We start from the raw sequence: 17,780 nt of genomic DNA on the forward strand, positions 1-17,780 counted from the left end.
TTCCACAAAAAGAGCTTAATAATTTTCTTACCACAATCTAAACAAGCACCGATTCAGCATTAGTAATACTCATGATGTTTTACCTTTTCATTAGAATAATCAGATTATGTGACATTTTCTACAAATTATTACAAATCCAACTCTTGTATAGAGCATTCGCAAAACTAAACGCATGGAATAATAATTATAATGTAACAAATTTGAATCTCCCATACTCCCGTTTCGCCATCACTTCCAACCGTCGTCGCTTCGCGTTGCGATCGCACCCAGAGGAGCCTGCGAAGACAATCTTGCGCTAAGATGAACGCAATGCGTTGGCACCGGTCACACTATAAAAAGCTCCCCATGCGCAAGAACAAATTCAGTTGTTCTGGATCTCCTCGCGCGCGTGGTTTGGAAAGTTAACCCCATTGAAAGTGAGTGCCTGTAAGCTGGTTGGTGATAAAGTGACTACTTCTAGTGATTTTTGAAATTACTAAATTCAGGAAGCTACTTCTGCTCGGATAAGATTGCATAAATCGTGGGCTAATTGGTGTGATGGAGTTATAATGCAGATCACGTGAAAGGATATTAATAAGGATTGAAGAGTTAAATGATTCCTGCCGTTACAGACAATTTCATCCATTATATATGGATGTCGAGTGATCGTCGAATGTTTTGGTGAAGAAAAAACTGTTTCTGGATAAAAACTGAAGAACAGGACGTGAATTTGTAAAATGTGATCTCAACCACATTCGAGTTAGTTAGAACGTATAACAGCAAAGCTGTAGAAGAATTCAAATTTCTTTAGCCTTATCAGCAATCTCATTCGCAGAGTGACATAATTTTATTAGAGCATAATTAGAACATCCCACGTTGCGGCACTTAACCGCCAAAATCTCGTGATGCAGTGCAGTCATGTTTCGAATTTAAAATAGAAACTTGTTATCAGTGAACCCTAGCAGTGAGAGCGAAATTTCCCAACTCAGCTCTTCCGCGTTTGCTTGTATACTTTGAGCTGGTTATGTCCGGCTGTTATCAACTTGGCACCCCCAAAAAGAAGTGCGAACGTGATTAGAAGTGCAAAATTGAGTGTTTTCTTCCTATTCCAGGATCATCACGGCATCCAAATTCCAGAGCGTTGAAACCAGCAAGTGCAGCAAATTCAGAAACAATGTGCTAACTGTGGGGAAGCTGTGCTGGTAGCAATATCAACCTAGAGTTCAGAAATGAAATTCAGAGTGAAATATACGGCCCTGCTGCCGTTGCTGCTGATCGCTGTGATACTTATCGATCAGGTTAGATCGGAAGAAGAGGAAACGGTGCAGGTGGTGAAGAAGTTGAAAAAGAAGACGAAAAAGGTTAGCAAACTGAAGCCAAAGGCATTGAGCAAAAAGCCAAAGGAGAGACCACAAGCAGATGCTCCACCGGCATATTCGGAGTATGACAACTACGATAATTACGACTACGGAGAAGGTGGCCGGGATTACGATGCCGAGAATGGTAGGTTTAAGCAGAACTCAGACATGGGCAGATTGAGCTGTAGTGTGTTCATAGAAAATGAAAATTGGTACCATTTATCATATTGCATCAAATAACGCATGCATTAAAACGTGGATTAATTTCGGATGGCGATGACAAAAACTCTATAAAAAAAAGTTTGCTTAATGATATAAACCCTACGTTGATTAGGCGTTCTACAAAAAAGCCTTAAAGCATTCGTATGTTGTCTGGAACCTTAGCCATGGCTGATAAAAATATAAATCTCCTGCTTTTTCGAAGCGTTGATCTTAAACTTGACTAGCTTTTTTCTCATTTTGGCCAAGAAATTATTGCAATGAATCCGCCGTTAGTGGTTGCCTGTAATTTCTCATTTTCAATGAGAGATGTCACGCGATGTTTACATATCTGCCCCTTTTAATATCTATAGAAACGTGAAGAATGAAAGGCATGCTACAAAAATCTCAAAAAATATTTATTCCGTGACGGGGGTTAAAAGTGAGAAATATCTGCTTTATTTTTGTGTTTATTACCTCTTTCAACTCGGTGGATTAAGAGAATATGATTAATTTATAAGGGTATGCGATAACACACTTTTTCCTAACGAAACGAAACGAAACGAAATTTAAAATGTCTATGTTGATTCGGAACGAAACGAAACGAAATATAATTTACTTTCGAGACATCGAAACGATACGAAATCAAGGTTCATTAAATTCGAAATTTTACGAAACGAAACGAAATTTGATTTTTTTTTCCGCGGAATTTTTATTGAATTGGTTTTACATAGTACGCAATTCGGATTTCATTTTTTCAAAGTCAAATAACTGCCTTGCAACCAATAGAGTTATCCTAACAAAAGAAGCAGTCTATGAAGAAGCCTTTGTTCCGTTTTCAAAGGAATTCATCGTGGAGTGTGTGCTCCCGAATCTGATCAATTTGATATCAGTTCAGTTTTATATAAAAAAAAATAAAAATAAAGAAATTGTGATATTTTTTGTATTTGGATTAAATGTTGTTTAAACCCTTATTTCACTTAAGAATTATGTGATTATGCTGGAGCATATTTAGCTAACTCAAAACCTTCGTTTTCTGGTGGCATAGATTTTTTCTTCTAGCCTAGTGGGATACTCATATATTCACATCTGCCAGGTGTATACGCAGATATAGAATTGTTAATAGAATACATTTGCTTGTCACTGTGCCTCTTTAAAATGCACAAAAATATGTATTTCAGACATGTGATCGCAAAGTTGTTACGGTAGGAGTTTTCCAGGTATAAGAAATAATTTTCCCTTTCTCATACAAAAAATTGTACCAAAATGCTATCATTTCCTTAAAAATTCAACCTTTTTATAGGAGGTTCGGAGACCCATATTGCCGCGAATCGCATATTTGTCCATATATGAATAGGAAACTCAGCAAAGATGGAACAGATATGCGATTCACAGCAGCATAGTCTTATATACAATCAGCTCGACGAACCGAGCTATTTGAGGCATGCAAAAAAAATTGCCGTATTTTCATCCTGAACTGGCTTCAATTGAATGCAAGAAACAGCTGTTATGGACAGTATGAGCCGGCCACGTTAATTTAGGATTAGGAGAGGCAACGCAGACCTTTTTTTGACTTCGCGTTCTCCCGGACTAGCTGCTATCCCGTGACCAGCAGCAACACGATCAATTCCGCACTCATATTGTGCAAATAGTCAAAAAATATCACAAAATTTAATTTTTTTTGGGGCTGTTTGTATATTTCGACGATTCGCCGAATATTGACTGTTATGTGGAGTATCTTCAATTCTCTGAACTTTTTATTCTTACTTTTAGGTAAGATTCAAATTGTTGACGTAAAATGTTGCATTTTGCTTTCCTTAGGGATTTCTTTACTCTTAAGCGGGCTTACCCAAACGCTTAAACCTGGTTTGAGGACCAACAGGAGGTGTAGAAATCGACTTTTAATATGAAAGAAGCGCTCTAAAAGACTTCACAAGGCCAAGGATTCTAGGAATCAATGCCATGGCTTTGCCTGTTTGACAAAGTTATACTGATCTGATTCATATCTAATTACATTTACACTCTAAGTCTGTCGTTTTAAATATTGAGTGGAATCACTTTAAATCATCAAAACATAGGATAGAATAATGAAAAATACTTTTCGTTCTCTGTTAGACACACTGAAGACGTTTCATAGAAGAAAACTAAATACGTATTTGTCGACTCAGAATGAGATTATGTAGTAAGCGTTAATAGAATTTTTCATAACATTTAGTTTTGAAAACAGCTTTATGATTTTGTTCAGCGGCGCAGCCAAAAATTTGATAATTTACGATAATATACGATATGATTTAAGTTCAAATTTGTTTCGAAATTCCGTGGAATTCCGTTAAATTTCGTTCAAAGCTTGTTTTTTCTAGCGGAATTTTTGTAATTTTACGAAACGAAACGAAATCAAGAAATCAGATTTCGCCATGCTCAAATTCCGCGAAATTCCGCGGAATTTCGTTTCGAACCACCTGAAACGGTATTTTTCGAAATACCGCATATGCTTATAAATTTATCGACTAGTCATTATACTTTGCAGGTCTATGAAAATAATTTAGAAATTTTAATTTTAAATCAAGCACAACATCCTTTCATGGCTGTCTTTCATGTGAAATTGATTAAATACTTTCATTTGGTCGCTTCAGAGAGAAAAAGGCGCTTTGATCTTTGACTTATGACGATCCTGACCTTTTGCATTACTGATCCTATCACATTAGTTAGTTAGTACACCTCCGGTGGTGCAAAGGGCCAACTTGAAAGATCTCCATCCTGAGCGTTGCCCAGCTATCGCTTTAACCTGTTGCCAGGTTAGATTTCGGTCGACTTCTTTTATTTCTTTATTGAGGCTTCGCAGCCATGAGCCTCTGGGTCTGCCTCTGCTGCGATGTCCCGCTGAGATCCAGTTGAGAGGCCACCAGGCTCGAATTATATACCGCAGGCATCTGTTAATGAACACATGCAGCCGTTGAGTGCTCTCCATTGATACAGAGCATGTTTCGCTAGTGTATAACAGCACAGATTTCACGTTAGAGTTGAAAATTCGTATTTTGGTGCGTTCACTTATCTGCCTGTTTTTCCAGATATTTCTTAAACTCGCAAAGGCAGCCCTTGCTTTCTTGATCCGTGCGCCTATGTCGATCTTGGTACCGCCGTCTGATTACGATGAGGAACAGTAACGGTGATAGAATACATCCTTGCCTAACACCAGCTACGACCCGGATAGGGTCGGACAGGACCCCATTGTGCAGAACTCTACACGAAAAGGCCTCGTACTGTGCTTTGATGAGGCCGATGATTTTCTCAGGAACCCCCTTGCGTCTCAGGATGCCCTACATATTCTCGTGATTGAGACGGTCGAAAGCTATTTCGTAGTCAATGAATACCAAGTAAAGGGACTCTTAGAATTTGTTGACCTGCTCCAGAATGATGCGGAACGTGACAATATGGTCCACACAGGATCTTCCGGCACGGAATCCGGCTTGCTGCCGCGGGAGAGTCGCATCGATCTTCTCCTGAATCCGGGCTACGATAATTTTGCACAGAACTTTGAGAACGGTACATAACAACATAATGCCCGCCAGTTATCGCATACAGTCAGGTCACCCTTTTTGGGCACCTTCACTAAGGTACCTTGCATCAAAGTCGGCCGGAAAAGTTGCGGTGTCCCAGATATTACGAAATATACGATGCTGTAGTTGAGCGGATGTCATGGGGTCTGCTTTGAGCATCTCGGCTGATATGCGGTCGACCCCTGGGGCTTTATTCGATTTCATGATTTGGTTGGCTGTTTGAATCTCTAGCAGCGATGGAGCTTCGGTATTGACGCGTATTATACGTCGGATCCTAGGCAGATCATGCCGAGGTAGTGATGGCCTGGCTGGCACTTGAAAAAGTTGTTCGAAGTGCTCGAACCAGCGTTTCAGCTGGTCAGTTGGGTTGGTCAATAACTGATCATTCGCGTCTTTAACAGGCATCGTTGCATTCATCTTCGCCCCGCTTAAGTGTCGTGAAATATCGTAGAGGAGGCGAATGTCCCCGGTTGCGGCGGCTCTCTCTCCTTCGTCGGCCAGAGAGTCTGCCCACGCTCGCTTGTCCCGTCGACATGAGCGTTTTACTTCCTTCTCAAGAGCCGCGTATCGTTGACGGGCTAAGACTTTGGCTCCTCTGGTTTTCGATTGCCCTATCGCGGCTTTGGCTTCTCTTCGCTCCTCTATCTTCCTCCAGGTCTCATCGGTGATCCATTGTTTTCTCTGGGTTCACCCAGATTGTTCTCGCTGGTGGCGATGAAGGCATTCTTGATGGCGGTCCATTGGTCTTCAACGCTGCCACCTTTCGGAATATCAGCAGCACGCGTCTCCAGTTCAAAGGACTGTTTCACGTGGCATCTTCCAGTTGGCGTGTGTTGAATCGTCGTCTAACTCTTTCCTCATGCCGACGGATTCGCGCAATGCGCAGGCGAATTTCACCGAGGAGGAGGTGATGATCAGACGCGATATCGGCACTACGTTTATTCCGTACATCATAAAGGCTCCGTTTCCATTTTCGGGTGATGCAGATGTGGTCGATTTGATTTTCTGTAAAGCCGTCACGGGAGACCCACGTGACCTTGTGAACCGGTCGATGAGGGAAGAGCGATCCCCCGATCACCATGTCGTTATTACCACAAAATTCTGCGAACAGCTCTCCGTTTTCGTTCATTTCTCCAAGACCATGGCGTCCCATAATTCGCTCATGCTTCGAGTTGTCGGATCCGATCTTCGCATTGAAGTCGCCCAAACAGATCTTGATATCACCCTTCGGAATTCTATCTACGACGGCATTGAGTTGACTGTAGAAGTTCTCTTTGTCTTGCAGGTCGGCAGCATCGGTTGGCGCATAACATTGGATTATAGTAAGGTTTCGGACCCGTGTTCTAAATCTGGCAACGATTATCCTTTCACTTATAGGTTCCCACATCATAAGCGCAGAGTGTGCCTGAGCGCTTAGTAGGAAGCCAACTCCGCAATGCCGGGGAGCGTGTTCACCTCGTAAACAAGAGTATAGCAGAACTTGTCCCGACGGCGTTCTGTGTTCTCCAAAGTTTGGCCAACGGACTTCACTCAGTCCCAGGATCTCAAGCTTCATGCGGCGTGCCTCATTGGCAAGTTGTGCCAATTTACCCCGCTGGGCTATGGTTAAAACTTTCCATGTTCCTATTCGTGTCCGTTGTTTCGCGCTAAGAGTCGTCGCCATAAAATCAGTCCGTATTCTTTCATTACGGATTCTCGAACAAATTGATGTTTCGGGAACAGTAGGTTGTTGGCTCAAGGTTCCCTATCCACCGGGATGGGGCTGCCATCTTAACTATAGCTTCCGGGGAATAGCATTTCATACTCATCCGCTGGATGCCAGAACAGACGCAGTTGGAGCCGCACCTCCTTGGTGGACAGACGCTCGATCAGTCGGGTCAAATTTGTTTAAAGTCCCACCCAACACCAGGACTAGGCTAGTGCGCTTTAAGCGGCACACGGTCGCTTTGATAGGGCCTGGGACACATGCAGCTTTTTATAGAAGTTCAACAGAGCCCACTGTCGAACCCCACAACATCCTAGGAAGACCCCACAGGACGCACCCTCTCACTCTAGCTGGTGTCAGAAGGACAACAGTGCCCAGGCTGCACTACCAGCTAAGTACGCAACCCTTAGCTAACGGTCAATTATCATCGGAAGACCCGTGGAAGCGTGAGTATTGGAACTTGTGAAGGCCAGAGCTATGTTAGGCGCCCCTTACCGGATGTCAACTCACCATTTCGCAGCCCCCTATCACATTAACAACTCGTTAACCAAGACGAACTTCTGCTTCTCGAACCTAACCCAAGATTCAAAAAAAAATCCGCATGAACCTGTGACAAGTGGGGGCTGTACATAAACCACGCAGACTCTTTGAAGGGGTGGTTAAAAAAAGTCTACGATTGTCTACAAAGGGGGACGGGGAGGTATACCTTATTTCTTATTTCTTCAACAATTCCTTCATACTAATTTGCATGCAAACTTGTCCAAATGCGCTAAAATTTTCGGCCAAGCTAGGTCCACGTGTGCTTGACTGGCGTCGAGAGTTCCATTGTGAAGAGAGGCAGCCGTCTTCTAGAAAGCCAAAGCACACAGCAGTTATAGCGAAGCAGAACCCAGGTTAGATCGTAAAAGATAGGCCATTGTGAACAAAACGTGAACGTTAGGGCAGTAGGCAAAGGATTGGAATAAACCACCTTTTGAAGCCTATTCTTCGCAAACGCTTTCTTGCAAAAAGCCAAGTTGATCGGTGAATGATTTTAGCTTTTTTTAGCGTCTAAGAATGCTAAGAATTGACCTTTCTGTCCGTCCCCCGTGTACGTCGCTTTTCGCTTTATTGTCTCAGTCGATTGTTTGGCTTATTTAAAGCCTATCTTCTCGAAGAACCCATATTTTTTTAAGGCTCTAACTGTTTTAAAATTCGTTCATCCTATTTTTTGTTTTAAATCTGAAAAATGCTTAGAGGCGTCAACAAATGTGGGTTCTTTGGGAAAGTTGACTTTAAATAAAATAAATTTTAACAATTTTTTTGACGGGGAAGGTCAATTGGGGCCGTGACGGAATTTAACCTCAAAACAATTTGAAACTATTCAGAGCGTTATTGTTGAGGTATTTATTAAATGTCGTTCCACAGAACAGAATGTCTAGCTCCCACGATGGGCTCTTTCTAGTGGAACATTAGGCTTTCTGACGTTTAATAATCATCCTCTTGCACGCGTACAGGAAGAATATGATTTGTTTTCATTGGTAAAAATCCTTTATTAATTAATGGGTACTTTTGTTTGCTATCTCTTTCTACCCGTAATGCTGGGTAGACACCTTTACGTGGTGTGTTACGGGATAAGATCTACCACGGTTACATTGTCAGCTACAGGCAAATCCTGACCCAACGAATACCTTCCTTATTATCCAACTCCGTGGTACTAATGAGGGTACGCTTAGTCGATGACCTCTCGTTAAATAAGTACTACATCAACACTTCCTTCCTCTCCCTAGTAACGGTGAAGATGGGCGTGGCCAGGAGTAGTAATCCTCATGCTTTTGAGATTTTTTTAAAGACTGGAATCAAGGACCACTCCCCTTCTTGATTTCTGATAACATTTTAGATAAGGCTCTCAAAAGTAAAACATGAGTATCACTAGTGTCCAATCTACGAATTACACCGTAACAATGCTAATGCTAATGCTAACTTTTTCTCTGCTATCTCTTTTACTCAGCTGAAAAATTTACCCATTTTGGAAGAATAAGTGGATTTACTCATTTAAATTAGCAGATATAGTTATTTGGAGCCATTTTTGGTCTCTGTCGTGATTGCCATTAAATATGTCGTCAATGCAGATTTCAATTGATGATACTAATAGAATCTTTAAGTAGCATCCGACTTATATGATTTCTTCGATTTGATTTGTACGATAAAGTTTTTATTTTACTTATCACTTACTGTTGTTATACTTACCTACTATACTTATTAGATTTGTAGTATAATAGCTTATTTATATTTATCAGGCATCCGCCATTTATGATAATCAATATAATGATTAGAGTAATAATGAAGAGTAACTTGATGCCAATCCCCATACATTCAATTTTCTTTCTAATATTCATCTCGATAATTATTTCAATAAATGACGTATTGTGAATAGGCTATAAGGCTATATTCTTTTTGCTTGAAATGTGGACGCATCTTTCATCTATAACAAATGTTTAGCGTTTTTTTTTTTAATTTTCATGAATTACTGCTTATAATCCTTTTAACTATTGAAGCTATTGACTACCTTCGGTGTAAATTTATGAATTTAGGACATTTTGGACACATCAAAATCACTCCAATGATAATTATATTTCCTTACAGCCAACCGCGCTACAGAGTCATCATTCCGACAGCCGGATGACGAAATACCACGCGGTGAAGTGCTTACGCCCATCATAACGGTAAGCGAGCGTCCACTTGAACCGGAGTCCATTGTGCAACCGTTCACTTGTTACTACGAGGGCAAATGGTACCGCGAGAAGGATCAATTCCAATCGGGCTACAAGGGATGCGCCACGTGCCAGTGCCGCAACAGTGTAATTACCTGCGATGAAGCCGACTGTCCCAAAATCAAAGCCGATGTAAACGTCGAAATTATTCCACCGTCGACCACCACAACTACGACCACAACCGAGGTCCCAGAGTTTGATGCAGCCCAAATAGGAAACCGTATTCCATCGGGACCAACTGGTCATCCTGGACAGCCCGGAGAAGCAGGACTGCCCGGAAATCCCGGTACCCCAGGCATTCCTGGACAACCTGGGCCACCTGGTCCACCACCAGATCTATCTTTCTATACTCAGCAGCTACAAGAATCGATGGCCGGCTCAGACAAAGGACCATCTCCTGACAATTTCCAGTTCATGCAAGCTCAAGTCGGCCCCGTAGGTCCCAGAGGTCCTCCCGGCCCATCTGGAGTTTCTGGGCCCCAAGGTTTTCAAGGAACGCGTGGCGAAGTAGGAGAACCAGGTCCACCAGGTTCTGTGGGCCCATCTGGTCCACGAGGTCTACCAGGGCCGCCTGGAAAAGACGGAGCACCTGGTGATGACGGTGAACAAGGTGCGCAAGGCGCAGTTGGTCAATCAGGCCCAAGAGGTTTACCAGGATTGCCGGGAATGCCAGGCATCAAAGGACATCAAGGACTATCTGGTCATGATGGTCCAAAAGGAGAACAAGGAGCACCCGGCGAGAAGGGTTCGGTGGGAGCGATTGGTCCAATCGGTGCTCAAGGACCAGTTGTAAGACTTTCAAATTAAAATAACAGTTTGCGTAGTAATTTAAGCTAACAATCTTGTAAACAGGGCCCAGCTGGACCACGTGGTGAAAGAGGACGTGAAGGGCCACCTGGACCAGCTGGATTAAGAGGCATCGACGGCATCGCTGGACCACCCGGACAACCAGGTCCTGTTGGAAAACCTGGTCCACCAGGTTTTCCTGGAACACCTGGCAATAAAGGAGACTTGGGAGGACAAGGACCTAAAGGTATAGCCGTCTCTAATATTGAAATGAAACTACAATCTTCCATTTATTTAGTTTCCCGAACTTATTTTTTTAATTTCAAACCATTTTATACCCAATCATCGGATGGCAGATTTTTATAGAATTCTGCCTTGCAAAATATTTTTTAAATCTATTAAATGAAATATGCTAATAAACACACCTATTCTTATGACAGGCAGCCAAGGTCCTCAAGGGCCACGTGGTGAATCTGGAAGACCTGGTCAATCGGGAGAACCTGGTTTGAACGGTCCACCTGGCAAAGACGGTGCTTCCGGTGAGAAGGGCTCTGTTGGCGCTCCTGGTATGGCTGGTCCACCAGGTTTTCCAGGACCTCGAGGAGCCCCCGGATCAAACGGAAGTCCTGGAGAACGCGGAATTAAAGGAGAACCGGTTTGTTCTATCTATAGACAAAAAAGTTTATTTTAATATTCTTTAAAACCCATAATTGCTAGGGTCTACCTGGGGAACGAGGTTACAAAGGAGATTCAGGAATCAAAGGAGAAGATGGAGTGCCAGGTCCTCGAGGACTTCCTGGTGCTATTGGTCCCGAAGGTAAGCGCGGAAAACGAGGCATGAAAGGACCTACTGGTCTAACTGGGCCACAGGGAGAACGCGGACTACCAGGAGTGCCTGGATTACCCGGTCCTGACGGAGCTCAAGGAATTAAAGGTCAGAGCGGCGATCGAGGTGCTGTAGGACCGCAGGGCAACAAAGGGTCACTTGGCGATCCTGGACCTCCAGGTCAACCAGGTATCCAGGGCTTGAGAGGAATGAACGGAAAACCTGGTGCTCAAGGAAAATCTGGCGAACCAGGAGAAAGAGGTCCTGCTGGAGCGGATGGAAAAGTGTAGTGATGTAAACTTATCGCAAAACATCATTGTAACCAATATATTTTTTCAGACTGGAGAGCCGGGACCCCAAGGGCTCCAAGGCTTACCGGGTCCGATTGGTCTCCCTGGAGATAAAGGTAAATATGAGTCACACACATAGCTGAGTATAACTAAAGCAATATGAAAATTACTTCGTTAGGCTTTCCTGGTGAACCCGGTAAGGATGGTGAAATTGGACATCCCGGAGCACAAGGTCCTAGAGGAGATGCTGGTAAAGATGGCCCACCCGGTGTTGCTGGACCACCTGGACCACCCGGAAATGATGGAGATCGCGGTCCACCTGGACCGGGCGGTAAATACAAACGGGGCTAATAAAATGATAATTTGTATTCACAGTTGTGATTTTAAGGTCCACGTGGATTCCAAGGGTTACCAGGAACACCCGGAAATCCAGGAGTTCCAGGAAAGGATGGTCAAACTGGTCAACCGGGTCCTGTTGGGCAAGCTGGTCAAGCTGGAATTAGAGGTGAAAGAGGTTTCCCAGGAGAAAGAGGTCCAATAGGTACACCGGGAACCCCTGGACTACGAGGAGAACCAGGTTCTCAAGGAAACGATGGACCTCCGGTGTGTATTATTCGAAAAAAAAAATCGTCTAATGAGCAATTACATAATGTTTGTTTTCTTCATAAAGGGATCGCCAGGGCCATCTGGTATGAAAGGACATCAAGGAGCACCAGGAATGATTGGTATGCCTGGATTGAGAGGTCTACCAGGACCGGCAGGTGATAAAGGAGAACGTGGATCAGTTGGTCCAGTGGGACCAGAAGGTCCAGCTGGTCGACAAGGTGAACGAGGCCTTCAAGGGCCTATGGGTCAAACAGGTCCACCAGGAGAACCCGCTGAAAAGGGTGAACCTGGCACCCCAGGTATCCCTGGAGAACCTGGGACACCTGGAGGAGTAGGAGAACGTGGGCCTGTTGGTCCTCAAGGATTACAAGGATTCCCTGGACCTCAAGGTTCGAGCGGATTACCTGGCCCGAAAGGAGACCGGGGCTCAATGGGATTGAAAGGAGAGCAAGGCAACAGTGGAAATCCTGGTTTACCTGGAGAACCTGGATCTCAAGGCTTAATCGGTTTAACAGGTAGCAAGGGTACACGCGGGGAACCAGGAATACGAGGCGATGCAGGGTCTATGGGTCCTCCGGGAAGGCCTGGAGATCAGGGTGCAGCGGTATGGCTTCATATTTTTTTAAATTACCACTCGCTAATTACATTTTTATTCTCAGGGTCAACCAGGAAACCCTGGCCCACCTGGTAGCGCTGGAATTCCTGGTCAAAAGGGGAATCCAGGCGATACTGGCAGGCCTGGAAATTCGGGACCTCCAGGTTAGCTTACACAACGTCAATTAGATTTCATTCGCTCATACTTGACATTCTTAAAGGTATGCCTGGGCAGCCTGGAACAGAAGGAATCAAGGGTTCAGCTGGAAGCGATGGTCCTCCAGGACCTCCAGGAAATCCTGGGCCACAGGGACCCCATGGTGATCGCGGATTACCTGGACTTCCTGGACCTAGCGGTAAGCTATAAACCATACGTAATTGATATAAAAGCTTATTTTCAAACTTATTATAGGTCAACCTGGTGTAAGAGGCCTTCGAGGAGCAGCCGGTGAAATTGGTCAACCCGGAAAACCAGGAAATGATGGTCCACCTGGAGTTGCTGGAGTTGCGGGTCCACCAGGTCCGCAAGGTCTGACTGGAGATGCGGGACTCGAAGGTGCGCCTGGGAAACAAGGACCACCTGGAATTGCTGGACGAACTGGTGATAAGGGTCCTGTTGGTACGCCAGGCAGTCAAGGGCTACCTGGCGCTCCTGGACTTCCTGGTCCTCCTGGTCCACTAGGTCTCACAGGTCAAACAGGAGAACGGGGTCTGCGAGGTGAAACAGGCCCACAAGGTATCGATGGTCCTCCTGGCCCTCGTGGCAAAGCTGGCCCACCAGGATTGGAAGGCATAAAAGGAGATGCTGGTGAAGCGGGTGCGAAAGGAGTTAAGGGCCATCGTGGTTTAATTGGTTTGCAAGGTTTGCCTGGCCCTGCTGGACCTTCTGGTGATAAAGGTGATACTGGAGCTGCTGGACAACCTGGTAAACCTGGAGAAGCCGGACCACGAGGTCCTCCTGGTAGAGATGGATCACCTGGTCCTCAGGGAATTTTGGGTATCGCAGGACCACGAGGTTCTCCTGGAAGTGATGGAAAAACTGGACCGATGGGCCCAGCTGGTCCCCCGGGCCCTCCTGGTCCACCTGGAGATGGCATTGGATATGATGCTGCTGCGTTGGCTGCTTTATTAGGTCATGGTCAACCGAACAACATGAAAGGACCTGATCCAAATCAAGGTGATGAACCAATGAAATTTAACAAAGTTTTCGAACTGACAGAAGAAGAAAGGCGAAAACTAGTTGAAACAGCTTATGAACGTCTTAAAACAACCTTCGCCACATTTAAAAAACCTGATGGCAAACAGTCATCACCTGCCAAAACGTGTAGGGATCTTTTCGCTGCATATCCAGAATATACATCCGGTCATTATTGGATCGATCCCAATGAAGGCGATACTCGGGACGCAATTCTAGTTTATTGTGATGCTGAAAGAAAATCTTCATGTGTTCTGCCACAGCCCCTACGTACAAAAGAGCTTCATTATGTTGGCGAAGAACACGAAGTATGGTTGGGCGAAATGGAAAGCGGAATGAAAATTACGTATAAGGCTGATAGCAATCAAATCGGATTTTTGCAATTACTGTCGGGATCAGCAACGCAGAACGTTACCTACCACTGCAAAAACAGCATAGCGTTCTTCAATAAGGAGAAGAACAGCTACCGACAGAGTCTGAAGCTTCTAGCGTGGAATGATGCTGAATTGACAGCAAAGGGCCCTCAAAGATTGCGATATGAAGCTGTTTTGGACGAATGTCAGCACCGAATGCCCACCTATGCTCAAACTATTCTGTCCTATAAGACAGAGAAACCGACGAGGCTACCGATAATCGATATTGCAGTGCGGGATGTCGGTGAGTCAAATCAACAGTTCTGGATCGAAATTGGAGCAGTATGCTTCCAGTGACGTGGAGACATTAGATTAGAAACATTCGAATCAATTTCAAAGAAATGATGCCAAAAAAAAACGAACGACAATTCTCAAATCAGATACGTACTGCCAAAGCAGAAAATGAGGCCACTGCCAAATCAGTGATGATGACACCAAAGAAAGTGATATTTTCGAAAGATCTTGTAACAAGATTTTACAACTAAGTCTAGCATAGGTTCCCCTTTGTAGTAAGTGACTTAATTAGGAATGAGTGTGTGTAATAAAACCAAAGATAACAGGAGCTAATGCAATTTGATTAGTATTTCAACAATATCCGAAGCATCTTTAAGGTACACCGGGGCAAGTTGAAACGGTTTTTTTTAAGTTGAACTTTAAAGCACAAAGTGCTGTCTTATATCAATATTTGATAAGTTTTGAAACCGTTTGTGGTTTTCACGCCCACTTTTTTTGGCCTTCCTTTATTGTCCTTGCGCTTTCATTTCAGTTCTGACTCTCCTTGATTTAGTCATTGATGCTCAAATGCTCAAACTGTGTCAATTATTCTATGAAATGGCCTTTAAGACACGCATATAATAAATGATTTAATATGCTGATCTGTGTGATTGATTACATGCATCAATTCAATGCTTGGTGGTTACTTGGGCAGTTGAAGAACATACTGAATAATTACTAAAGGAACATTCCTGAGGGATTCTTGAAGACCTCCTCCTTGAACAACCTGCAAAACAAAAACAGTAGAATTTTCTTTGCGAAAAATTGAATATTTCTGGCTCTGTAGTGGGCGCCGCGCATCGTTCCCTCATAATAGCTGATCAATTAGAATTACAATTACTGCTTCGCGAAGTTGAACTGGGACACTAGATAAAAACAAATTTCCCTTGTTTATAAAAAGGAAAATAGATTTTCTGCAATTTTTTATCAATAACAAAGTGACGTTTCACAAAATAGCAACCCTGTATGGAAATTTAGCAACCCAATATGGGGCGCTAAATTTGGAAACCCACGGCTAATTTTGAGTTGCGTTCTTATTTTACATTCCGCTTAGATACCTGCGTAAAAGTGGGTCCCTATAAAGGGCCCGGAAATAGCGATAGGGCCCCAGATGTGGACTCCCGTGGAGGTGCTCTAATGCACTTTTTTGGCCAACGACACTTTTTTCGTGGTTCTTGTGGGGTTCTTTCGCTTGTACTGTTACCCAGATTTGAGTTTAGGTACCCGAACCCAAATGAGAGTAACCACGGTTTTGCTGATTTTGGGTCACTTTGACATAATTCTGGGTAGCTCCAGGTTAGCGTGTAAACTCAAACTCCCTTTATAGACTAACGCAAAATGAACTCCCCCAAGAAATTATGACGTTTGAGCGGGTCGCATAATGAACGCAAAATGAACTTTTGTTCGAGAAGACGACCCGCTCAAATGTAAAAATCCATCAGGTGAGTGAATTTGATGAACTCCTGCACAGGTCTATTCATGTCATTCCTTCCTGTAACTGTTCTTGTTTACAATGTCGTTCACGCTCTTCTCCCTGCAACTGAAACCACTCATCTCACAGAGGTCAGACATAAAGTACATCACACCAACCAAATAATATATCGATTAAAGACAGGATCAGAGTGTTCAATAATTATCTGCATTTTTGATGAATGTAATTTGAGGATTATCTGCATCTATTGAAATATTAAAACAGTTTGGTTCAATGTTTGGCCACTGTGTAAAAAGCACTCGTTTCGAAATTTTACGAGATTCAGCAGCTGATTGAAGCAGGAATTTTAGCATAGCATTAGCATTGTTGTAATTGTAGACTGGACACTAGTGATACTCATGTTTAACTTTTGAGATCCTTATCTAGAATGCTATCAGAAATCAAGAAGGGCAGTGGTCCTTGATTCCAGTCTTAAAAAAAATAACAAAAGCATGAGGATTACTACTCCTGGCCACGCCCATCTTTACCGTAACTAGGGAGAGGAAGGAAGTGTTGATGTAGTACTTACTTTAACGAGAGGCCACCGATTTAGCGACACCCCTCATAAGTACCACGGAGTTGGATAATGAGGAAGGTAATCGTTGGGTCAGGATTTGCCTGTAGCTGGCAATGTAACTGTGGCAGATCTTACCCAACACACCACGCAAAGGTGTCACCCAGCATTACGGGTTAGCAGCTGATTGAAGCAGGAATGTATGTAAACCATCGTAAAGTTATGAAGTCTCGCGCATTTGTGCGCCTTCATGCAACATGGAAAGAGAAATTCAAAGAGCGGGAAATGTTTGACAGCAAAGTAACTGCAAAATAATTTTGCTTATGGGAATGATTTCAAAATTATCCCTCTATTTGCTTGACAGCAGAAAAGCGACTCTATTCGCAGCACCCAGCACGAACCATCTTCTTTTTCTTCTTATTTGCATTACATCCCACACTGGGACAGAGCCACCTCGCAGCTTAGTGTTCATTAATCACTTCCACAGTTGTTAACTACGACGTTTCTAAGCCAAGTTACCATTTTTGCATTCGTATATCATGAGGCTAACACGATGATACTTTTATGCCCAGGGAACCTGAGACAATTTCCTAATCAGAAAATTGCCTAGACTGCACCGAGAATCGAACCCAGCCACCCTCAGCATGGTCTTACTTTGTAGCCGCGCATCTTACCGCACGGCTAGAGGGCCCCTACCAACTTTGAAATAGACAATTTCCTTAGCAAAGACTTCAGACGTAGAACTACATTCATGATTTTTCCCCTGATGAAGGCAACAATTTGCCGAAACGTTGGGACAGATCTTAAACGGTTGTTCTAAAAAACCCTCAGACTGAAAAGCCAAAACCTCAAAAATACTCAAAAACATTAGCAGTCGAACTCTCAATCTACTAACATATAGTAGATAATGTTTGAAAATCTGCTATGTGCAATAACATTAATGTTGTCCAATGACCAGAAGAAAAAGAAGATGAAGAAGTGTAACCTTTGGTCCGAACTACCCAAGTAACCACCAAGCATTAATTGATGCATGTAATCAATCACAGATCAGCATATTAAATGCGAATTGCATTAGATCAGTTTTACCGATGTAACGATGCATTTATTCATCGCCTGTCAAGCAACGATACACTAGTTCAGCGTTACGAATTCAGCGATGCATTACATATGTTTTATTTCAACATGTCAAAGTAATAAGGCATTATTTCGGTCGTAAAAGGGCCTTTTTCCACTTTAAGTCAACTTTAATGGCTGTATTATTT

At 43.4% G+C, this 17,780-nt stretch overlaps 1 protein-coding gene across 2 annotated transcripts; it reads left to right on the forward strand.

The window, feature by feature from the left end:
* The first annotated feature begins 370 nt into the window (after window positions 1-370).
* On the forward strand, window positions 371-14,822 carry LOC134226778 (collagen alpha-1(I) chain-like). 2 transcript variants are annotated; one of them, XM_062707758.1, is made up of 13 exons: window positions 371-416; window positions 1,092-1,482; window positions 9,423-10,339; window positions 10,403-10,583; window positions 10,777-10,991; window positions 11,054-11,446; window positions 11,502-11,568; window positions 11,631-11,783; window positions 11,841-12,055; window positions 12,123-12,662; window positions 12,718-12,817; window positions 12,874-13,008; window positions 13,065-14,822. In XM_062707758.1, the coding sequence occupies exons 2-13, from the start codon at window positions 1,209-1,211 to the stop codon at window positions 14,555-14,557; spliced, it is 4,683 nt and encodes a 1,560-aa protein (XP_062563742.1). In that variant the 5' UTR covers window positions 371-416; window positions 1,092-1,208; the 3' UTR covers window positions 14,558-14,822. The 2 variants fall into 2 exon arrangements, with proteins under 2 accessions (XP_062563742.1, XP_062563743.1); XM_062707759.1 differs by lacking the exon at window positions 371-416 and adding an exon at window positions 417-434.
* Window positions 14,823-17,780: the final 2,958 nt, after the last annotated feature.

Source organism: Armigeres subalbatus, chromosome 3 (genome assembly GCF_024139115.2).
Source record: "Armigeres subalbatus isolate Guangzhou_Male chromosome 3, GZ_Asu_2, whole genome shotgun sequence".
NCBI classification, from domain to species: domain Eukaryota; kingdom Metazoa; phylum Arthropoda; class Insecta; order Diptera; family Culicidae; genus Armigeres; species Armigeres subalbatus.